This window comes from Cygnus atratus, chromosome 10 (genome assembly GCF_013377495.2).
Source record: "Cygnus atratus isolate AKBS03 ecotype Queensland, Australia chromosome 10, CAtr_DNAZoo_HiC_assembly, whole genome shotgun sequence".
Lineage (NCBI taxonomy): Eukaryota > Metazoa > Chordata > Aves > Anseriformes > Anatidae > Cygnus > Cygnus atratus.
Window position 1 is genome coordinate 20,253,877 of NC_066371.1, and position 24,718 is coordinate 20,278,594.

At 40.6% G+C, this 24,718-nt stretch overlaps 1 protein-coding gene across 5 annotated transcripts in view; it reads right to left on the minus strand.

The window, feature by feature from the left end:
• The window catches only part of FGD3 (FYVE, RhoGEF and PH domain containing 3), a 111,909-nt gene that overhangs the window by 13,627 nt on the left and 73,564 nt on the right, over positions 1–24,718 (minus strand). For all 5 annotated transcript variants that reach the window (XM_035558187.2, XM_035558190.2, XM_035558192.2 and 2 more), the window contains 11 exons: positions 23,307–23,396; positions 21,980–22,116; positions 19,984–20,140; positions 15,812–15,950; positions 14,913–14,971; positions 11,433–11,579; positions 10,791–10,883; positions 10,237–10,316; positions 9,813–9,843; positions 9,170–9,271; positions 4,628–4,690 (listed from right to left, as the gene is read on the minus strand). In XM_035558187.2, the coding sequence (XP_035414080.1) occupies positions 4,628–4,690; positions 9,170–9,271; positions 9,813–9,843; positions 10,237–10,316; positions 10,791–10,883; positions 11,433–11,579; positions 14,913–14,971; positions 15,812–15,950; positions 19,984–20,140; positions 21,980–22,116; positions 23,307–23,396 (1,098 nt within the window). The remainder of the gene's footprint in view (positions 1–4,627; positions 4,691–9,169; positions 9,272–9,812; positions 9,844–10,236; positions 10,317–10,790; positions 10,884–11,432; positions 11,580–14,912; positions 14,972–15,811; positions 15,951–19,983; positions 20,141–21,979; positions 22,117–23,306; positions 23,397–24,718) is intronic.

Below are 24,718 nucleotides of genomic sequence, written 5' to 3' on the forward strand. Positions count from 1 at the left end.
CTCCTTTTCCCAGATGACTGCTGGAAAGCTTCCAGCCAGGAGAAAACTGAGTCGTCTTCCGCTTCCTTCAGTCCAACCCCTCTATTTCTTTCATTCCTCTTCACCTTTGCCTTTCCCTCATCCCCAAGTATCCCCCAAGCATCACATTCTCCATTCTGCATATCACTGATTCCCCTTCTCTTGACTTTAAATTATTCTTTCTGAAGGATGGGGAGATGGAGACAGGCCTGGAGGCCTTACTGCTGGCACCACTCCTACATCTTCCAGCCCCTTGGACTCTGCCCTGATGTTCCCCGGGTACAGAGGACAGCACAGTATCTTTCTGCAGAGCTATTGAAACCACCCTGGCTTGTAATAGCATTACACAATGAAACCGCAACTAATTACTTCTAATTGGATTGGATGTTTTCATTTTTACTATCTTTTCTACAGCTGCAATAGCAACATCTCGAACTTTTACACGGCTACATAGGATGTTTTGCAGTTCAGCTTGGTGAAGCACAGCCACACGGGACTGTTCATTCAGGAAAATCACACGGCCCCCATATTCATACATACGTATTAATTCATAGAATCATAGAATTGTTCAGCAGAACAAAATGCTTGCAAATCCAAGTCCTCCCACACACACAAGCAGAGGGAAGTATTTCACTTTTCTTGTAAAAGAACCAGATGTAACCAGTACAACATTGAATTACGGCAACTGAACAATGCCTTGGATGAATCACTGGCAAAAACATTCCCTTCAGACTTCATTAGATGTCTCCAAGTAAGGGAAGCAATTAGGGCAACTTCATCTACTTTTACTGATCAACAGCAACCTACAAAGTAAGGCTTTCTGCTTGTATCACATCTGTTAACTACTAATCCATGTCTTACTCTGATTTTGATGATAAAGCTATTTAATTTTTCAACCAAACTGTGTTTCCTTCCACTGACCAGGGGTGGATTCCCATTCAGTTGTCAGATTAGAGCACTGCACCACTGGCCAACCTTATTTTTTTTCCTCTTCTTACAAGAGAAATTTGAATATAGAATAAGCAGTCTTTCGATTCTTATGTTCACAACAATTTCACTCCTGTTATTGGAACTGCAAGAGCATAAATGAAGGCACCATTTAAGCTTGTAAGCTGGCATTGGAAGATAATAGTGAAGAACTATAAACAAAAATCAGTTTTTGGCTTTTGATGGATACCTTCACATGCCTGCAAAGTAAAAATGCTGAAGCTCCTCTAGTATGAACTGAGGACTGCTTTATGTGTAAATCTGTTTGTTTTATTCAGCAGGAATACCCATCAGCACACCCATGCATGTGTCTCTAACACAGATAAGACTCAAGTTGAATACTTCCTCTCAGGGACCTTGTATTTGACTGCCTCATTACTGCGGAGCAGTCTGGACAGTGTTCACTTGCAGAAATACATGACCCATGTATCTGACAAAGGAAAGAAAGCTGAGAAGCTATTATATTAGGCTTGATTTACATTATGACAGTTACACAATGAGCTTTTATTTTAGACAGTTATATTTTGACTCATGCTATGACACACAGCAAGCTTTTAATGTTAATTTCACTAATCAAAAAAAAAATGCCCCGTATGAAGAGCTCTCTAAGTGTTTGATAAATACCACAATGTTTCCTAACATTTCTCAACATTATGACAATGCCGTAAGAATAGAAGAGTTTGAACCACTGCTATTGCAGCTGCAGGAAAGATAATAAAAAATGAAAACATATTTTCTTTACAATTTGGCAAATTGTAATAAGCAATTCTAGAAGAAAGAAAGAAAAGTTGAATAACATATTATGTTATTCAACTGCTGACACTGGGAAAGAAGAAAGATTCCTGTGAAATGCATGGGCTTTGCTGAACAGGCAGTCCAGCCATCCCACCCAGTGATGGCTCAGGAAGTTGACACTGCCACGTCCTGCCACTATATACCTTCTGAACAGAGAAGTTTTTGTAGAAAAAAAGGAAATGCATTGTAATTCACAAACCCTGCTCAACAATAGACAGTCACTTTGCAACTGTGTCTGTCCTTTATTACTCAAGCCACATTATCTACTGCTGATGTGTGTTGAGAGGGAAGCTCATACAAAGCTGCCCTAGCCTCAACTGGCATATCTTGATACTAACGTACTTGAATAATTGTCACACTTCTCATCTGCCTTGTGTTACCTAGTCCTGGTTTGAAGTTGGTAGAAAAAACACATGTATGAAATCTGTTCGGAGCCAGGATCTAAAACAGCCTCTTTCAGACTGGGCTGTTCTGAGCACTAATTTGCTTTTACTCTACAGCTGCATCAAGCTCTAAATCTTAATAAATGTTTTCCTCTAACTTTAAAATTCTGGTGAGAACACAACATATACTCCAGTGCCACGAACAACTCATGCCTAGGGCTAAATGCTTGCAAGGTCAAGGCCTGTGGCTGGACTGCTTAGGGAAACAGACAGCACATCATGAGCGTGATGTGGGCAAGTAGGGAAGAAACACCAAAGAGTTCACAGGAACAGCAAGAAACACAACAGGCTCAGCAGATTCTTTTTCTGTTATTTATTACTCACTATGTATTCAAATTTGTTTAGGCCAATAGCTAGCCTCAAAACTGTACAGACAATATATACACAGGCAGATACACAAACACCAGTGCTATTTCAGATCTTTTTCTTTTTATATATGCTCATGCAGCTGAGTATTTTCCAGTTACAAGTTACTTATTTGCAGACACCCACAGTGGGGCAGACCATAAACAGGTTCTTCTGGAACTGCTGAACATATATATATGAGAAATTCAGTTATATACTGTATTTCAGACTTTGCAATGCAACAGAAGTGTTTAGTGTTTCCCTATATACCAATGTCGCTACATGCAAGACCAACCTTCCAAAGGGTTGTACTTTTCTCATTTAGTTTCATACGAAGCCATATGAGCTGTGCTAGCAGTGCACCGCAGCAAACAGTTACCACAATATTGTGCAACAAGCAGATTATACTTCCTGCACTGTTTTTATTGTCTCGTTAATGTAACACTAAGAGAAAATCCCAGCAGATTGTTCAGTACACTCAGCAGAACCACAGGAAGGAGATAGCAGTTTGCTGACCACCACTACCACCAAGTGGTTTGCATGTGGAAGCTGTTAAGTAAGGAGTGTACTTGCTCATGCTCTCACTGAGATATTATTAAAAGGACGCCATCATTAAAAATTAATATTTTTCTAAAGCTGCAACTAACATCTGAACTCATTGCTCATGCTGATGTTATCTATTTGCTACAAAACAGCAGAATTAGATCCCCAAATCAACACTACTCAATTCAATTTTATTTTTTTAACTTCTGAATTTTTGTTTAACTCAATTTTTATCTTTATTTCAGTAATTAAATTTTTCTGTAAATGCACAACAAAAAAATACTTAATGATGTGCTATGCAAATCATTGGCACAAATACCTATAATCAGCTAGAAGGATCTAAATATATGTTGTCTAGCTTACAACTAAAACTTGTTTCCTGTAAGAAACTTAAGAGCAACAGAAATTTTTATGTGCTTGTTTTTAAATACTTTTTAAACCATTTTTTTCCGTTAAGTAGCTACCTTGCTATAGCATCTGCAACTCAAGGAACAGGGCCACTAAGCATGAAACCAACTATAAATAAATAAAAATTGCTTAGGGAAAACAGGAAGTGTGAACAAACAATAAATAGTAATGAATACACTAATTATAAACACTTATTTTTAATAAACTCTTGTTAGTACAGGTCAGGTTGCTGGCTTGTTTAACAGAGTTTCATTGATACTTCCTAAATTCTGCCAGTAGGTCACAGTCTTGGAGAGAGGTTTGGTAGAGCATCTAAAGTGGCTCCAAGCTAATACGTAATATCCTAGAGTATCTCATCAGTTGTTTTTTTCATTTGTTTGCTTTTTGTAAACTCAGCTGAACCTAAGACATTTCCTGAAAATCTGTTATTCTCAGATGATATTTCACAAGGAAGAAATGCGAATATTTAAAAAAAAAAAAAAAGACCTTATTAAGGACTTAAATCCTCTTTTTGAGGCAGTGCTGGTTTGACTCAGCAGCAATCACAGATGTTGTAAGAGCAAAATGAAATTTTTTTTTCACAGTATATTTTGCCTCTGCAGCAGCAAATCACTGGAAGGCCAGAGACATATGAAAGCACTAATTCCTTCTCTCTACTGGCAGAAACACAAAAAAAATCACACTATAATTTGGTTCTGGAGTACAGATTCTGAGTTACATAATAGGACAATACTAACCAGTCAGGTTTACTTGTCTCCCTTTGCTCTCCTCCACACAAGCCTTCAGTACAGCTCCTTATCAGAATTTGAAAAACACACCAGAACCCTACAAAGGTAGCAATCAACTTCCCTCGATCTAGGTTCACCATTCGTGCAGCACATCCCTGGAGAAGGATTTACAGACACTGGTGGTGCAAACCCTGCAAGCAGCTGGGGCTCTAACCCAGACAAGAAGTTCAGGACAGCACAGCTGCAGCAACAGACAGCAGAACATAAACTGAGGTACTGAAGTACCTCTGATTCTTTCCTGCTACAAAAGGAACATAAACCACCCTGCTCTACCACAAGTATTAGCTTCGAGTTACTTACCCCTCCAAATGCACCACCGCCATCTGCTCCTGGCATTGACTCCACCGAGCTAGTGCTTGCTATCTGAGGGAAACACAATGACAGAGCAAGTTCAACAGGGACATTCTTCCTAAAATATACGAAATGTCAAAAAAAAAAAAAAAAGACATCATTTGCTTTTAGCCCCTCAGCTATTCACTCGTGAACATCTTTTAATTGCACGTTCACTCAGCCACTCTCAGATACTCAGCTGACCACGAAGTGGTGACTTCACAGACAGCACGGAATTACCAAGCCCGCCTCTCACTGAACTGGGTATCTGTCCCACAGAAACACCACATAAAGCAAACTGGCAGGTTTTGAACTTCACCACTAGTCTTCACCACAGCCAAGAGAGCAAGTGCTAAGTGTAGTCAGTGGATTCTATCTAGGAAGAATATTTACTTCATTCAAATAGTACTCATGTAAGTTTTTCTTAATGTCTTACATGAAATATAAATGCTAATTGGCATCTCTATGTATTCAATACATAAACCTGAGGGCAAATAACAAGCTTGTGTACACAAAAATGGCTACATCCTAAAACAAAACCCCTTTCATCTGTCATTAATTTACAGGGATTTTGTTAGTTTACAGGAGGTTCTCAGAATTAGACTCTTTATTCTCTCATTATACCCGTAGGTCGTTCTTCCTTTGCCAATCAAATACCTCCATTTTGAGCTTATCCAAATCTCCAGTACATTTTTGCATCCTATGCACAGCAGGTTCCAGTTCCATTTCAGAGCAAAAAGATTTCACCTCTGTTGCTAGAAACAACCTGAGCTGTAGCTTTGAGCGAGCAGCCAAGTTGAAGTGCTGTTCATTCTGATATCTAGCCATATCTGTTTATAAACTAACGCAATCAAGCAACTCCAGAGAATAAACAGGGAAAGCAAACAAGGCAGTGAGCAAATGCAGCCTGGTCAAGGCAGGCAGCCCTGGGCAGGGCTGTAGCAGCTCAGGAGCACTCTCGTGGGGAACACAGGACGCCCTCACTCCAGGTAATTGGACCTGCCTTGGTGGGAACCCAGCAACCCAAGGGTCTCGGGCATCATGCATTCACAAGTCCCACGGAAAGCGGTTTCTTTCAGCTGGAATCCTGATCACCCCAGGTATTTAGATCACTGCCTAGTAGAAGTACGTGTGCTAACACATGGGGTTCAAGAAAGGTACTGAGCAGTGGGGAGAGAAAAGGGGGTCTGAAGGACCTGGAGAAAATCACTAGCAAGTTCAGAGAAAAGGCTCTAGTTGCCTGTCCAGATCCCCATAGCCTCTTAGCCTTTATTTGGAAAGATAAGCTAAAACAAAAATACCCTCTGGTCTTAACCTGGAAAAGATTTCAAAAGAGCTTCTCCAGCAGCACTGTACTAAACTTCTGCATTCTCCCCAGGCACTCGTCTGCTTTCGGTCTTACTCAGTTGGAATACTGCTGTTTGCTAACTACTGGGGTTTTCACCTCTATTTAAGTAAGCATTCTGCTATATTTACCTAAGTATACTAATACATGAAAACTTATCTGACCGCAGCACACAAACACATTTTCTCAGAGCATTAACTGCTCTGGAAAGAAGCATACTCTCATAGAGGATGTGTTTTTATCTCCCTCCCTAGCAGAAAATGCAGACTTAGTCCTACCGATGAGAAACCCCCTTATATTACCGTTACCACTCAAAGTATTTAGGATTTGGTATGGAGGAAGATAGCTATTCACATGTAAGTCAGAACTACCCCAAGGTGGTCAGAACTAGAGGTTACAGGGAGGAACAGGAAAAAGGCTGTGGACGTAACAGTGATTTAACAGCATCTAAAAATCATGATTTAACCATGTTCATATCTTAGGGATGTCACCTCCACAGAGCTTGGCTCTCTGTAGAAAAGGTATTTTCCTAAATGCCAGCCTTCCCTATATCACAAGTCCCCACTCTTCTGACATCAAACAGTGGTAAAACCAGTCCTGGAATATTTTTATATGGCTTTAAAAAAAAAGTTTAAAAAAATCTTTCCCATAACCTTGAAATGTTGCAGATGAAAATGGAGAGCAGAGAAATGAATGTCCTCTTTCTGAAGGAATTTAGCCACAAAGGAACCCTGAAGCTTTCTGTAAAGGATTCCTTAAAAGATCACTGCTACAGTAACCCTGCAGGGGACTGACTGGCGATGACACTGAATTATTCACCTCTTGACAGGTGAGAGTTTATTGCCATTCCTCTGACTTGCATTGTAGCAGTGTCCAAGCTGACAGTCTCACTGAGTTACACTTAGGCAAACCGAGGAAGAGATGAACAGTAATCATGAAATAAACAGAAAACGCACAGGGAAGAGAGAGGGCAAGGGGGTGACAGAGACATACTCCTTTCAGGGGCTTTAGGATTATTATTTTTAAGGGAAGTATTAATGAAAATAATATTAACAGAAACAACAATTGCTGTATATTATTGTACAGAGATAATCTTAAGAATCAGGTCAAAATGTCAACCTCATTGTCAAATCTCTGCACCTACAAGAAACTGTAAATCTTCTGTCAGTGAATCACAAGTGAAGTATCAACCCTTAATAACTGTATGAGATTATGTAAGTCAGCAGGGAAAACAAAAGCATGTTAAGAATCGCGTGCAAAGGCATGCAGCAAACGTACAACTGAAATTAATCATAAGCACCGTAACATACCAAATCCATGGCCAAGGACGGGAGAAAAGCAATTTGGCTATTTTTCTATAAGCTTATTAGAACCAGAGTCCCATTTCTAGTAGCTGTTACAAATCTAACTTGGAATCCATGAGAATAAATCCATTTCTTGATTCATGAGAGCAAAAAAAGGAAGATTTTTGTCATTTTTTCCTCTGAAGCATACTGCCCAGATGATGAGATATGTACAGTATATGCTGCCCACAGAAGCATATTGCTACTAAGAATGCTCTCAGTACTTGTCCAGTTTTCCTTACAGAATTACATTCATCTCTTTTTAACTGACAGCAATTTCTGGCACATTTAAGCCTTGACATCTGTTTTCAAAGCTGATTATCCAGATTATATTATCTCCTAAAAATACAGGTTAGCATTCTGACATAGAAGAAATTAATGTACATACTGCATTCATATCACAGCCAGGAGACAAGCCAGACTTCTGTTCTGCCTCAGTTTTATGAGCCAGTAGAGTATAACGTGGCTACACCACTGACATACAAGAAAAATAAAATGGGATTTATAAAGCAAGATAATAATCATGAAGTTGAACAGACACCATCTTAATTAGATAGAGAGAAGTACGCTTATTCGTTCGCTTATTAGCAAAAGATTTTTTTGTCTAACAGAGCACCCCAGTTCTGAAGGCAGCCATGAGTCAGCTTAAGAATATAGAAACAAACTGATTGTTTTCCCATTTTTTTTCAGAGTATTTTTAGCTGATGAATAGCTCATGATCAGTAAGATATATAGCATGCTCTGAAAATGGATCATCACTAGCCACTGTAAGTGACAGGATCATGGACTCTGGAGGTTGGTGAAGATCTCTGCTGTCAGTCTGTGATTAATGCTGGGATGAAAGGAATATCTAACAATATCTAACATCTCTCCTGAGCCCCCTGGGAAATCAGACAGATAAAAATCCAGCATTACAGAGTCACTGAGGCAGATGTGGGAAAGTGGAGGTTCCTATGATTATTAGGTACAAAATAAAAGTTGGGGAGAGGAGTGGAAAGAAGATAAAAAGATCTCCAAGTTTAATCTCTGCAGATAGACCCTCTCTCCCTGTGCCCCAAGATCTACCATGGTTGACCACAGATGACATCAACACAGGCAGCTCTGCAAGGAATTCCCAACAATTTCCCTCTCCCAGGCCCTCTTCTCTTTTAGCTTTTAAGCAAGTGACTGTGGCTTAGGTTATTATAATTTTCAAGTTGAATGAAGAGATATCATCATTATCCTCATGTGACAACTTCCAAAACAAAACTCGTAGCAGATACAACATGGAGTAATTCACTCCAGTTTGACAGAAACAGAATAAACTTTCAAGAGCATTCTGCATATTTAGTTGAAGAGTTGAATCCTTCTGAAACAGGTTTATTATCCATAAGACAGTATTGTTAAGATCCCTATAAAATGCATTAATTTCCTTTCAACTCCTTAGAACTTTTTCAATAATAAGAAAGTAAGAAAAAAAAAATCTAAAACCACATCTCTGAGGAGATGGAGAAAGGTAATGAAAAAAATCTCCCAGGCACACAAACATCATTCCAGACATCCAACTACTCACAACACTGAAGAACTACACCTGTTATGCTAAACGAGCCACTCGTCTGGAAAACATGACTGATAGGTCTCTTGCACTGAACTACCCTGAGTAATTTATTCCATACCTGCATGGTTGAATAACTATGACTGATATGCATTTGAGAGCCAGAGAAATGGAGCTGACTGTAATGTAAAAAATAAGACTACTGTATTTTAAAGTTAGCTGTGTAAGTCTAGTTTAACTGTCGCTAAAACTGTTATAGCACAGAAGGAGAATTAAGCACTCAAACTTACTGATGAATCAGGAAGATGGTCCTCATCTTGAGAAAAAGAGCTATTGAAAGCTCTAAATGTTTCACTGTTCTGTTTGTGCTTTTCAATTGTTGCTTGAATAACCTGAAACAAAAATTCCAGCGAAGATGAGAAGTTTCACTAAAGAAGTCTTGGAAAAATTCATACTCAAAAACATACAAAAATTCTCATAGGAAAATCCTTAGGGTCATCACTTTAGTGAAAAACCCTTACATTTGTAGAGAAGAAATCAGAATTTTAAAACCTTAACAACTAAGAATGGTATTGTTATTTCAATACCATTAACTTAAAAACTAGGAATATTCTTAGTGTTTCGTACAAGTCAGACTTCAAGAATATACAAGCTAATCTCTGACTTTTCACTCTCTTCTTTCACTGCACTCGAGGACTGCAGGAAATGGGAAGCCATTCAAAGCCTCTTTTTGACCCACTCAAAGCATGGTGGGTCAGCAGCGGGACCCTGACTGGAGCACTAGATTCTCCACAAACGTCTTTTCCACATTGGACTACTCAGCTTCCTCACAGAGCCTCATTGATACAGAAACCCCTGAAAGATCATTTCAAAAACAGAAGGTGCTGACTGCATGGTGATTTCCACCCCCTATCATAATGTTTTTGTATTAACCTGAATCCATTCCCTCTTCTCCTCTTCTGTCCTGTTAAAACAAAAGAAAAATACAGAAAACATCAACATTACATTTTCAGTATTTTCATTAAATCCAATTGTTGACATCCTCATAGCTTAATATCCATAAAGATTTTACCTTTGCTATCTATTTTATAATCATCATTAATAATTATTGACCTTAATTATTACCAAGTAACTGCCAAAAAAGTTTGAATTATCACTGCAGTGGAATCTACAAGTACTATTATAAACATCAACACACTGACTTAGGACCAATGAACTGTCTTGCACATGTAAATGAACCATCTCAGTTTCTCAGCTTCTGTTTTAAAGCTACGTCATACTAGCATAGCCACATATCCTAGATTTTAAATTTGTACATAATATTCACCAACCTGAAAAGACAAAACAAGCACCATACCTGGCTTGCAGTTCCAGTGATCTCTTTTTTCCTGTTATTGAAAATGTGTGAGCTACGTTTTGCTTGGCAATTTCTTGGACCTGCAAAAAGAAGATGTCAGCTTCTTACTAGTCTCCATCTTCTTTCAACCATTTTAATAACTTACAAATACATTCGTTCTTTGAAATGCTTAGTTGAAAGGATCACTCAGAATACAATACTAAGGTAGAAAAACCAAAGGAATTGTTTCCACAATTACTCATTTCACTACAAAAGCCCTAAGTCTATCTTTCCCCCTACAGCAGTATGGGAAAAAGGTGGCTCCTGTATCAGCTAGGTGACAAGGGAAGGTTTTCAGTAGAAGAATGTACATCCTCACTAGTTTCTCACTCACCTTTGGATGACTATCTGATAATAATAAATCTTAGAAAAGACATCCAATGCTGTACTTTATAATTTTACTTTATTTCTATGTACACATACAGTTCTATTTTTTGGATTCAGAGGGGATCTGACACTATCTACTGTAGAAGCATACGTAAATATTAAGAATGGCGAAAAGAAGAGATACAAACCTGCAATCCTGCAATGTCCATCTTCTCTCGAACACTGAATTTCTGGCCTATCAGCCTCAGTTTTGGCACACAGTAAAGCACCATGCTGTTAAACTGTAACAAGGAAAGACTTTAAGTTTATGGGTTACATGTAGGACACAGCCTGCACTTTGACAGTTTAGGACTCTGGCGTGTCTTACTCTATGATGCAATTCTCAAAGAAATTTAATGAGTAGGTTGGACTCGCACATCATTACTTGAAAGAAGTGGACAGAGAAATATGTCATCCTGCCACTTCCCCTTTCTCCACATCTCTCCCTACGTACCAATTCAACTGCCTTGAGAGCAAGTGAGAGCTATTCTCTTGGTGTTGGAGAAGCTGGCCATCTCACTCAGCAATGTGGGACTGCTGGAAATGCCCCTCTGGGGGCACTTCACAAAAATGCAGCCTCTGAAGAGGGAGATGGAAGGAGACCCCTTTAAGCCTGACAAGCCATTGGCAAAGGCACAAGCATGGAAGGAGGAAGGAAAACCTCAAGGGAAGAACATCAAATGAAAATTGCTGCTCAGAGGAAGGAGTAACTGGGCTCAGTTGGTAAGAGCTTTGGAAATATATCACTTCACAGCACAACTCTGAAAATAAGAGATCAACAAAAAACTCACCAGGAATAAATATCTATCCTGTGCTGTGCCATTCTTTGCTGACAGTTTCTGAATGTGTCCTTCTTTAATGAGCTCATTAGCTGGGTTAACAATATCCTCTTCACCACCGAGTCGCTCATAGACTTCCAAAAGCTTGTGCATCTTTTCCTGCAAGTACAGAACCCCAGAAATTTAAATAAAAGATATTCCACTTGGCCTATCACTCACAGTATCATTTTTGTGGTAAGTGTAAATAAGTAAAGAAAAATAAGGAAAGAAAGCAGTCTTTCACTTCTGATACAGCTTTGCATTTTCAAAAAATAATGAGTATCTTTTCCATACTCTTCTGTCTTAGTCACTCATGATTCATACTTGGATTGTATCATTTTAATAGTATTTTGATATCAACACATTAGTATCAATCTATTTGATATTTTTAGATGTTCTTGTTCAATAACAACAATGTACCATTGGAAGAAATGTCATCAGGTCCTCTAAAATCACTAGCAGGACTGGAAACCAGTATGTTAACAAACCGTTTCCAAGGTTGCAGTTATTAATTCAGCTTCCAGTTAACATCTCAGACTAAGATTTGTGCTACAGTAGGAACATTTCTTAGCTTCTAGAAGTTTCACATTGTGCATTGTTGCTGACACAATGACAGGTAGGTCTCGTTCAGGAAGCACAGTCACATTCTGCATTTATAAGCAGAGTCTAAAACCTCAGCTCTCTGGGGAATGCTGCAGTCCTACCCAGGTGCCCCTGTGGCAAAAAACAGCTTATGAAATAGGCTTAAATCGACTTAAAAATACAGTTTTAATATCATTCAAGTATCCTTATGTCTTTCTCAAAATTCTTTATAAAATGTTTACTCTTCCCCTTTCAGCAAAGCAACATTTACACTTAATATTAAGTCAACTACATATTAAAGTCCCCCCTGTCCCTCCTGTGCAGCATTCAGACGGATAAAGGCAACCCACTTGCAGCTGCTATAATAAGTACTGCAGCAGCTTTAACAAGTCAGAATAAGAAAGGTGCATAAATCTTGCTACTGAGTTAGAGCATTTAGAAAGGTTTGGCTTTTAACCAATATGCTGGACTGATATGCTCCAAATGGCACTGCAAGCAAATAGTCAGAAAGTGAGGACAGAGATCTATGCAATTACATTTGGAAAATATGACCAAACACATCTGTAAACAACACCTCAATCCGTCTTCAGATTAGGCTGCAATTTCAGGTTTTCATACACCTTACTTACCTCCATTTATTTCACCATAAACGTACATTACGCTAGCTTCTATGCTAATCTATTAATCTGACCAAAACAAACTAACAAAACCAACTAAACAAACAAAACGCTTAAAATAAACACACTGCCAAACAAAATGGAAGTGGGGTGGAGGTAGACACAAAACAAACAAGGAAGTCATCTCAATCCCTAGAGCCAGTATGATTTTTCCAACAAACTGGAAGATGATCCAGAGACTCCACTAATTCAAAGAAAATTTGAACTTATCAAACTACCGTTTGGGGGAAGAAACTAGGATACTAGGGGCAGGTCCAAAACCTGAGGGATACCTGCACATCTAGGAAAAGATATTTTGAAAAGTCACTTTTGGAAATGTGGTTTACTTATCACACTGACACAAAACGAAGAAGCAGCCAACATTAATTCAAACCTCTGCTAGCTTTCTGAGATTTTGCTACAGCATTTGCTTTTCTTTCGGTTTGGCTCTGACCTCATGCAGCTGTTCCCACTGTCCCATGGGGCTCTGCAGAGGTGTGTGTGCACAGGACGTGCACTGCAGCTGGGGCTGCTCTCGCCCTGCATTGCTCCCAGCAGCCCACCGCCCTCCCCAGCCTCCCAAGCACGCCCGGGCACCTTCTGCTGGGGACAGCAAACAAAGTGGGATATGTGTGTTGGAGCTGGGAAACCATGAGGTCAAACCTGAAATTCTTACTTGGATAATTTTCTTTGGAGCTTCTGCTCAAGCAAAACCTATTAATTACAGGAGAATCAACGCAACGAGACTCTAGGTTCTCATTGTCAGTAAGCAGGGTGTAGAAAATTATTATAGCAGCTTTTCCTAATAGTTTTTTTGTTTTGTTTTGTTGTTGTTGTTTTTTTTGCATATTACTAGAAGACCATCCAACACAGAAAGCAACTGCCTGGTGACTTCGTCTACGTGCTGCCTGTGAAGCTGCTGTACAAAGGTCCCAGCAAAATAGCTGCTACTTGTGGAGTTGTCGTTCGAGGCCCCAAACCAGAAAAGTTTCCACTGACACTTATCTTCATCAAGAGAACATGCTAGACTCAAATAGAAATAGATGGTTTCGAAACTGGTTTTCACTGAGACGTAGCGAAAACAGACAGACATCAGCTGGTTACTTCCCAGCAGCAGCCGCAGGAAAGGCGGGCTCCTGGTGGCTCAGGGAGCGCCAGCCCCAGGCGGGCACCCAGCGACTTCCTCTCGTCTGGGCAGAGTTGTGCCCTGCTGCCTCCACAGCCCTGACACCTAGCATGACTCAAAACACCAGGCTTCTAAAATAAGGCTTAAAGAGAAAAAAAGAGCTGAATGGGAAGATGGGGGAAAGAAGAAGCAGTATATGCAAGCAAACTGAAGTGAAGACAAAAATATAGGAAAGAACCTCCTTCTGTTTTTTTTTTCTTTCTTACAGAGATTCTTGATAAAAAACAATGTTTTGAAAGGACAGAACAAGGAAGAAAGGGTCTGATATGGAATGGGATGTAAACCTTGTAACCCATGAGTGATCAGTGTGCATTAAGCCTGATAAGCGGTGTTTTAGAACTATGGGATACACAAGCTCCCGAGGCACTTGTGTCTACAAAAGGGATAACATCCGCAACTATGAAGTCCTTTTACTTTGATGGTAGTGCACTTTCAGTCCTGTAAGTAAAACATCCCTAACATTCAGCATTAAAGGCCTCAGTAAAACAGGAAAAAAAAAAGTTCAGACCTTGTGTTTTAAAGTGAAGCGTCAAAATCTCTGCTATCTTAGGCCGCCCAACTTTAGAAGTGAAGTAAAGTTTACCAAAGCTACTGACACACACTAGTCCCTCTGTGCATTTAAAACAAGGCAAAATTCAACCAAAACAACCTTCAGTCTGGAAAGGACTTGAATTAAAAATAGCATGAAAATCTGTAAGCACAAAAATCTATCCTTATGAATAGATAGAATTGAAACATTTTTCATTGAAAAACAAGTAACGATTTTATGAAGGTCTCCTTTTTCAGTGGAGGATGGATGTTCCCTTAGGAAGGAGGAAGGTGAAATTTGGGATGAACAAGCCATGGTAACCACAACAGGATCATTTATGATAAAGAGAACTCAGATATTCAACAATAGTTTAAACCCTGTCACATCGTATTTGAAAATTCTCTCCAGTCTTACTTTACTATGCCTGTGGCAATGGAGAACTATCAGTTCGAGCAAATATTTCCAACAGATTATGCTTCCATTACTCGATTTCTACTCACCATCTTTCTGATTGCTGCATTCGAATGGTTTGCTGCTGTAGATATGAGCTCCAGTGATTCTGTGAAAAAAAAAAAAAGTAGCAAGTTATACCTTGTCCAGACTGCATCTGTTAATAGCACTTCTTTTTTTTCATCTTCCTGCTTAGTATTTTTCCTGCAAAATTGCAAAAGGACTACATTTTGTCCTTCCATAAATTAAAAGGAAGGCTTATAAGTAGTTACATACATAATCACTTCTGCATTTTCAGCTGGTCCACGTGCATCTAATTATTTGATCTTTCTTTCCTGGAAGCACATGTGTGACAAAAGATTTACCTTCTAGGAATCAGTCTAGCTCTTAAAGTTAATGGTAGTCACACTTAAGTCTTCTGAAGCATATTTTAAGAATGTCTTCCTAAAATGGGGCCTGTGTGCTTATGATAACGTGAACTATGCTTCAGACATTTCCTGACAGGATCGAGAACTCCTAGATGCCAAAAGAAATCCATTTCTCTTGTTATTCTGGGTTAACAGAGCCTAACCTGCCTTCCTAGGAAGCACATACATTTAAGACCATTCATATTTTCCTCCTCCAGCTATTCCATGGACGTCCTCCTATATTTGTCTTTGGGCATACAATGGATTAAATAAAAATTCCAGATGTTCTACCATTAGCAGCTTCAATACCTTGTCACTGTTTACTCGATAAAGCTGTCTTCATTCCCAGAGCTGACCTATCAGTTCTCTTCTTCTCTACTCCACGAGCATCCTGAACCCCTTTGTACTAAGCTGGCCAATCATTTGATTAATTCAATTCTCCATTACTACCATAGCCCTAGTTGAAAGTATCTGAACATGTGAAGGAAAAAATTCTCCAAGATTTTACTGTGTTCATTAGACAGAGAGGAGTTTACATGTACTTTCAGCATCTTTCCTGTCTGGAGATTCTTCTGGAAGTTTCTTTAAATAGTCCTTCAGGAGAAGTTCATAACGGGGAATCCTTTGCACGGGTTCAAGCATGTGATGCTGCAACGTAAGGTTTCCACACACCTCCTGTTTCTGTAATGGAGAGAAAACAACCATAGAAGGCTTTGGTTTTGGTCCCATTTTTGCTGTTAAACAGCAAGGGAAAATGGCCATTCATGTATAGTTAGAGGAGCACATGAAAATTTCCCAAGCTATCAGAGCTGACAAGTGTGAACCTTTGTTCCTTATCTCTGACATTTTCTGCAGATATACAACAGTATCTTACATTTTGTGATTCCTCACATGATCAAAAAAGCTCTAGGTAGTATTCCCCCTACCCCCCAGATTAAATAAAATCAGAAACCCCACAGGGATACACTGTTTGCTAGAACTTACTGTACAAGCAGCAGATACACTGCTCACCTTTGAAGTAGCTACCTCAAATCCTCTCATTTTACTTGACCAAGAAAGGGGGTTGGTTTGAGACTGATTACATTAAATGTTACCCAATAATTACTCAATTACTCTGCTTGAAATGGTACTGAGTGTTGCAGTGTGCTTATTGTCACAGAAGCCCTAAGAAGTAAAGCAATGTTTCTATTTATAAGGATGGGGAGGAGAAATGAGAAACACAGCAAAAATAACTAACTTGTTTTAAAGCAGACAGGAAGTTTGTGAGTGATACAATCTCATTCCTGAATCCCTCATCAGCATCTTAACGCCAAATACATACACACGCAATCGTCTCCACTGCATTATTTTTAAGTCAGCTTACTGAAGCCACATCTCGGTCTGTTCCACTGTAAGCAACCCCTCATCTACCATGCTAATCTCAGTATTCTTTTCTCAGAGGAAGGTGCTTGTTTCAGGTATTTGTAGTCTTCCACATAACTATCACAGCCCAAGACACGCTGCTGACTTGCCTGATTCTTGAAGCAAAGCCTGGAGATAACAAGACGACCGTCTGATAGAAAAATATTAACCATCCTTCCAGAAAGATGTAAATGGGCTTTAAAAACATATCTTGCCACTGTGTAGTGGAGTGAACAGCATTTCTGTTTAGAGGAGATTAAGTGAATTTGTCTCTCAGAATTTTATAGCACAACGTTTCCCAGAAAACACAACTGGGATGGAAAGAATCGGAGATTCCAGGAAGCACTGAGACACAGAACTGTACTACTGCATATCAGCCCTTGGTTTATATTCCTAAATCCACTTACTATAATAATCTCCATTGTCTTTTCATTACTGTAATATGATGAACCCTAACACTGAATAATAATAGGGAAGAAAAGGAAGAAGTCCATTCCAGGCTCATGTCAGTTGGACTAATACATCAAGTGGATCCTCTGTAAAAGTCAACAATCACAAAACAAACCAATCCAAACAGGAGAACTTTCACGTTACGTGATTTCCAAAACTTTACGGAGTTCACATTACAATTCAGATGACTTTACTAGAGGAAAGATAAATGTTTTTCTGTGTTTAATTAATTCACGTGAGAATCTGAAACATAAATATATATTAAAAGAGCACTTTTCTGATGGTGTAACTAGAGAACTTACAAAAGAAAACTCATAATAAACTTACCAGCTATCAAGTTTTTGCACTGGTAGGTGGATGACAAGTAAACAGAAAGTAAGTTTATCTTCAAGGGCAGCTAAAGTAAACTTGGCAAGTCACAGTCATTCACTTCCAAGTCCTATGGGATTTCTGGTTTTGTTTTCTCTAAGTTAGCGTAATTAATAAGTGTTAATGCCTTAGCCTGTGTAACTGCTCCATTAACAGCTTGGGTAGACAGTGTATTCCTGCAGGGTCACAACAGGCTGCAACTGGTATTGTGAAAAGTAAAGCTGAAGGTCAGGAGAGGAGCCACATGAATGTAATCCTGGATACCCTGCCAGCAGTCAGGGCTGTATGAACCCTGCAGCAGTGGTCCTGTGCCAGGGACAGACAGAAAAACCTATAGCAGCTCCACTGAAATCTAAATGCAATTGTTTAATTATTTGCATATAAGAATAATACAAGCAGAACACCAGGCTAAAGTTTAGTTTATGCCCACCCACACCTTCTGATAGACTGCAAATGTCTGCTCTGGTTCTATAAACACAGGCTATAGAAGTTCCCAGAGTAGCAGGGACAGAGGGGAGAAAAAGGACAACTTTTGCCTGTAAAAGTACCTGTAGTTTTTGATAGCACAGAGGTAGGTTGGATGAGTAGACTGAGTGCTTTGGGTCAAGTCTTTGCTGGATGCACCGTGGTCATGACAGAAGCAGAAGGTGCTGTGATGCTGCTGCTAGAATAATCTACAGTGAAATCCTGTCATCAGTAGGCTTCAGAATTGCAACCCCTACAAGCACTGCCTGCGCTAACACTACCTGCCACAGCTCTGCTCGAGAAATATGCATGGGCTTGGCCAGCTGCCGACGTGTTTCACAGCCTGACAGCTACCACGAATCATTTGTGTTGGCAGTCTGGTGGTGAGCGGTGTAGAGACAAGAATTTTGGGGAGGGCAGATCTCTGTGCTGCAGGAAGAACGGTTACAAACCGAATTACACTTCAGAAAGGCACGGCAGCAGTTTGATGCAGAACTGAAGACAGCAAAACGCCCATGTGCACAGGAAGCAGGAATTCTTACAGTGCTTGCTGTAAAAGAGGACCAATTCCCTGTGGAGCCCAGCTGTGCCTCTATGCCCCTTCTTGGCATGGGTCAGGCCACACTGAGTGTGCTGGGAACCCAGCTAAGTCCTCACAGGCAGGTGACACAGCTGAGCAGGGGCAGCAGGGAGGCGAGCAGGGGCCTGGAGCCCCTCGCAGGGAAGCAGGAGCCCCCGGGGGCCCAGCGCTGCCGGGTCTCAAATTCCAGCCAGCAGACGCACTTAGCTGCGCAGAGCCTCCGCGAGAGCAGGCTGGATTTAGACAGAAAAAGGTTAAGAAAAGGCCACGTACAGTGAGAGTCTGGTAGAAGAAGAACTTTCCCAGTTCCTGCTGCCTTCCCTCTGCTCCTCCAAGACACAGCTTCTGTCTGAGTCAGCCGGCAGCCCTGACCCTCCGCATAGGGCCTCTCCTCTCCCAGCTTGCCGGGGGGATTACTTGATTCCTGACAGCTGGCCAGCCGACAAGCTCCCATTTAGGGCACAGCTGCGCTCCCGGCTCAGCTTAACCCTCTCCCTGCTGCCTTCGCCTCCCCCAGAGGCCGGTGTGCACTTTCCCAGCACCTGCGGAGGGATGCCTGCAGCCTGCTGCATCCTCCTGCAGCTGGCCCGGGGTCCAAAGGGGGCAGAGGTTTTACGGACACACCGGCGTAAGCAGAGCTCTTCCCCCTCCCCACACAGCTTTTATATAGTGAGAATGAACGTGTGAAAGTCCATGCTAAGCATCCCCCAGCAGAGCTGTGGTCCTCCAGCGCTGCGAGCCCCTTCACAAGCCTCAGAAACAGCAGAGCAAGAGCTGATGGAAACCCAAACAGCTTCCTGCGCCAGGTGCTGCTGGTGACGTGCCCAAAGTCAAACACCAGGCTCAGAACGGAAATGAACTTGCTAAAAAGCAACACTTCAACTTAGTAAGAAGGAAACAAAATTAAGAAGAGTTTACAAATGGATATGTTGAGTATCAGAGCAAGAGGGTGCCCTACACAAAGGAGCACACAAGGTAGGGAGGCTCACTGGGGAAAGGCAGCAGTGCCCCAGAAGAACTGTGCCATAAGCATCGATACTTCTTCCCTCTGCTATATAAATATCAACAGAAAACACAATGTACAACAAAGCTATCCATATCTCTCCCCCAAGAACAGAACTCATCCCATTCTCCTAATTCCAAAACATAAAAAGTGAACGCATTAAGGATTTCTGAGTAAGCTGAACATAGTCAGGATTGCCATGCAAACAGCTCAGTTTCATCCTGTAACTTCCAATTCTCCTCTTAAATACATGAATGGGAGAAAAGCTACCTACGTGAAAAATCTGTGTTGCACAGCAAGAAAACAAAGGACTGCCAATAAAACTGTGTTTCTTCCTTAATTCTAGAGCAATATTATCTTGTACCAAAACAAACATGTTGTGTGCTGGAAATAAAATAAATTTAAATGAGGATTTCAAGGCCATATTAAGCCAATTAACAACATACCTGTATATTTTGAACAACATCTTTGAAAGGAGATGACCTCTGCATACACGTGTTCACCATGTCCATTGCCCTGTCAAAGTTCTTTACATACTCTCCATACATCTTCAGAAAAGGAGCCAGCTTCTGTAGGATATCTCCTAGCCGTGGGTTCACATTCCTGATGGAAAGAGAAGGGTAAGTACAGAAATCTGTGGAGATCAATACCGTTTTAAGAGAGTAAACACAATTATCACACTTTCACAATTGTCTCCCACAATTACACATGCATGCTATTGAGATCCTTTAGGTTAAGTTTAAAGCAATCTATTTGGTACCCTAGATGAAAACTTAAACATTAATCTAGATGTGCTAAGGATGATGTTTCTGTTCCCACTGTCACTCTTACGTGAAGCTCAGATCCAAACTGACTACACATTATTAAACATCCAACTTTCTGTCCAGAAAAAAACATTGTGGGACACGCTCTACTTTTTGCAGAGGTAGCTGTACATCTTTGTCTCTTCCAAATTCAGAGGCAGGCACAGCCAGCCAGGCTGTGGACAATGCCAGAGTTGCCCCACGGCTCTTCACCTGGCAGGGGCATCCCTCCCACGGCACCGAGCCCGAGAGGCTCTCGTGGGAGGCCTCAGGTGACCCCAGCTGGGTTTGTTGCCTCTGGGCCACTTGGCAGCAGCACTCCTACGGGAGCTAGATGTGTAAACGACGAGAGCTGCACGTCTAATTTTCTCACATTTCAGTCCCGTTGACAGTGTCAGTCTAAGACTTCTTTCCATTTTCCCCAGCTTTTCTCTCACACTGAACTCCTGCCTTGCAGTCTGTTTACACGAGATCCCTTCAGCCATGCAAAAAGTTCATGCCCTCGTCTGACTTCCAGTCTCTCCAGTTTTCCTTCCCCTTTATTACAGCTGTTCCTGTAGACATATGTCAGGTGCAAAGGTGCTGGGTCGTTTTTTATTGCTTCTGGACATTGCTGACCTATGTGAAGAAGATTGGACCCTCCCAAGGGAAATGCTAGCTCTGATCTCACCTTCATCACTCAGGGCAGTTGGAAAGGTTAACTCTGTTGACTTTAACATGAAATAAGGTGCAGCATCAGCACCATCAGCACTTTACACTGCAGGACACTCTTTGCAGCCAGTGCATCCTCCCAAGTGGGTTCCTACATCTGCCCTACAACTAACCTTTCTGGCTAGCACTGCATTTCAGCCTCATTTACAACTTAGCACAGTTTCCAAATTTTAATTGGTATATGACCATTAGTACTCATTGAAATAAAAATACTATTTTCTTAAAGAACTTAATAAATATTGTTGGTTACACTGTACATGTATCTCATAGAACAGAAGACCAACAAATGCTTAGGTAAAAACTTGTTCAGTGTTGTGGTGCAAAACAGCAAAAGAAACAAGTGCACTACAGGCATAAACTGATTTATAGACAGAAAGTCATCTATCTTATCTGTCTAGATTTTCCTTTGATTGGCTGCTATAATGCTAATTTTGTAACATTAAATTTTATAGAACCATAACAAAATGAATTTAAATATAAAATTGATGTGTCTCATGAAGTCTCCAACACCGTAAAGTCTAGACTGTGACACGATGATGCATTTTCCTTCTTTGGATGGAAAACTTTTTTCAAATACTTCATCCACGGGGCCAAAATAAGCAGTTTGTTTCTTTCCTAGTACTACAGTTTCATAGTACTGTGAAACTAGAATAGTGGAAGTGCACTAAGAAAAACAGCTCCAGTCATACTTTGGACCAAAAAAAAAATCTCACAAAGTACTCTAGAAATGTTGAGTGCTCAGGTCTATTCCTATATTCAGGAAGATTACAGGAGAGAGAGAGGCTTAACAGACTCCATGGCAATGTATTAAATGACATCTGAACTACTGCATTAAACCATTAAGAACTCTGGAATATGATTAGGCTCTAGGGTCACTATAGTTTCTTGAAAACATACTTTAAAAACAACTGGAATGACAGTTACCCACCATTCTTGTGTAATTCTTGTTTTGAGCTCAGGAAGAAGAAATTGTCCATGGAAACAATAGATAGAAGAAATATTTGAAAAGATGCCTGTTATCACTTCAGATGAAATACCTGCTTCTGACAACTTAGTGCAAAAAACCTGTGTGAGACAAGAGAGTACCAATATTAGTTAAAAAAAATCCTACACACCCAGGCATACAGTTGCAGCATTACAAAGCTGACTGCCTCAGAACAGACCTACAGTTTTTGACTCCTGGTACTCAGTCCTTGGGGACCACAGCACCGAGTATTTTCACGGGGTTTACAAACATAAACCCATTGTCAAATGGGGTTAGAGTTATGGTTATGGGCTTACTCCTCCATTAGAAAAGTCTGAGGGGTTTGTAAGTCAAAACAGATTAAAACTACCGAGAAGATGAGAGCTGGTGTACTTGGGAGCTAAGAGGCAAAGAACAACCAGTCCCCAAAGAGCTCTTACTGCTTTTTACATCAAGCAAAATAAAACATGTTTGTTTTGTTTCTCTGCAGGAAAAACTACACTGAACAAAAGTGAAAGACACTCCCTAGTTTTTTAGGGTCTTGAAACAGCCTTTGCTCATCCGAAGCAAACATGGGAAAGTTTTCCACAGAGGTCCTAGTGCTGGAGGGCAGAGGGCTCTTTGGACGTTACAGCTTCTAACAAGATTTCTACCAAGGTGCCAATTTACTTTCTTTCTTAACAATGTTACTCATCCTCATTTTTACTTCTTTCCTGAATATTCATGAATGTTCTTCTTTATATAATACATAACATAGACATTATACAGATAAATATAGAAATGCCTGAACCGTGTAGACTCACCAAAACATTTTATGTGGGAAGAAGTTTGGATTCATCATCCTAGTTTTACTTTATCCTCATGTGTAAACGTGACAGAAAACAATTACGAATCACAATGGGGAAAAACAAAAATCACTCTGAGCCTGGGGCTGACCCTTGTTGCCTGATTTTAGTACAAATCCAGTCTATTGTCCTCTGCAGAGCAGTCATAGATTTCATCATTTTTGGTGCCTTGAGTGTCCCTATGATTTCTTCTCCACATATGCTCAGAGAGGAATCAAATGCTTATAATGTCTGTATCATGGGCTGCTGCTTTCCCATTCCTCTTTTCCTAACCCTCGGGCTCCAGCTCTGAGAACCAATGGCCAAAAGCTCACCTCTGGGCCCCACAGCAGGCACCCTGGCAAGCCAACTCCATCTCCCACCACCAAGTCATGTTTTCACACTATCCAGCTTTAGGTCAGAGGCTGAACTGAAGACAAAGCATAGTTCATTCAAAATTGAGTTACCTGGTCCAACAGATGGAGTCTTTTCACATACGCTTCTTCTGTATGGAGCAGTTCATTTGCAATGTTGAATAGCTTTTGGGGCTCTGTACACTGAAAAAAAAAAGTTACAAATAAGACAATCCATCTCCTCCTATGAACCTAACTTTCACCAACTGTTCCCCTTTCCATTTTCTCAGCGGGCCAAATTCCCTGCCAGTACAGAAGCCTGAAGTGAATGGGGTTAATACATTTCAGAATCCGCTCCGCATTTCTCACCGAAGGATCAGTTTGCTCTAGAGACATTTTTAAAGCAATTTTCTGAAAGTGCAATTAGGAATGTATTTAACAGCTAGTCAGGATATCATTTTAATTCTTTATGGTTTTCTATAAAGAACCAGAAATACCATCCAAATTTGGAGATACAGCTTATCTATTGGATAACTAAGACACTAGATTATAAATCAGCAGGTCTCCATTTTTAATTCAGGTCCTGTGACTAAAAAAACATAGAAATTAGAAGAGACCTGTTTGGCCAGAGATTTCACTCCCCAGTCAGTGAAGCATTACTCTCTGTGGAATATCTCTAACAGCTTTGTGCAGCTTTAAACACCCACCAATTTCCTGGAAAGAATTCCAGCAACATAACCAAAATCACCCAGCAAAGTCTTTCATTATGCCCGTTATAAAAATAAAATAAGAAAGGACTAATTCAAAAGCCTGGAGTTCTGAACTAGTAACGAAGCATCACCTTTATTCACAGGTTAGCCAAAAGCTACACAGGCTCCATAGATTCTCAGCTTTCTAAGGGCGTAAAAGTACGTGAATTGGTACGACACAGACCGCAGCTTTCTGACAAACTCTAGATACCTTTAAGGGTCTAGACTTCAAACTCTGTGCTTATATTATAATCAAAGTGAAGGTAGGTTCCAAAACTCAGGGCTGGTTGGTTTGTGTTCAGGAATGCAAACATTGGAAAGTGGCAGCAAGGTCAAGCAAGTGTAGGGGAATTTTAATGGACTGGAGCTGTAAAAAAAAAAAAGAAAAAAAAAGGAAAAAAAAGACTGTGAGGGAGGCTAGAGAGACGTATAAACGGTTAATGGAACAGAGAGCATCAGCTTGCTGCAATTATTCACCATTTCTTCCACAGGAAAACTAAACTGTATCAAAGAAAATGACCGAGGTGTTGCTTCAGACCAAGAGCTGCCTCCCTGAGCAGTGCACCAGGAGCCCTTCAGCACACGACACAGCAGCCGGTAAAGGTTCACCCAGGCTAGTGCAAGGACAGGACACATCCAGGGAGTAAGAGTCCAGCTGAAGGCAATCAAGAACAAAGCACTGCTTCTGCCTCAGGAAGCACCTGGGCCCCTCAGCAGCAGCAGGGATTTCTATCCCAGACACCTATCTCCGGGTGCGTGCTAGCACATTGCGCACAC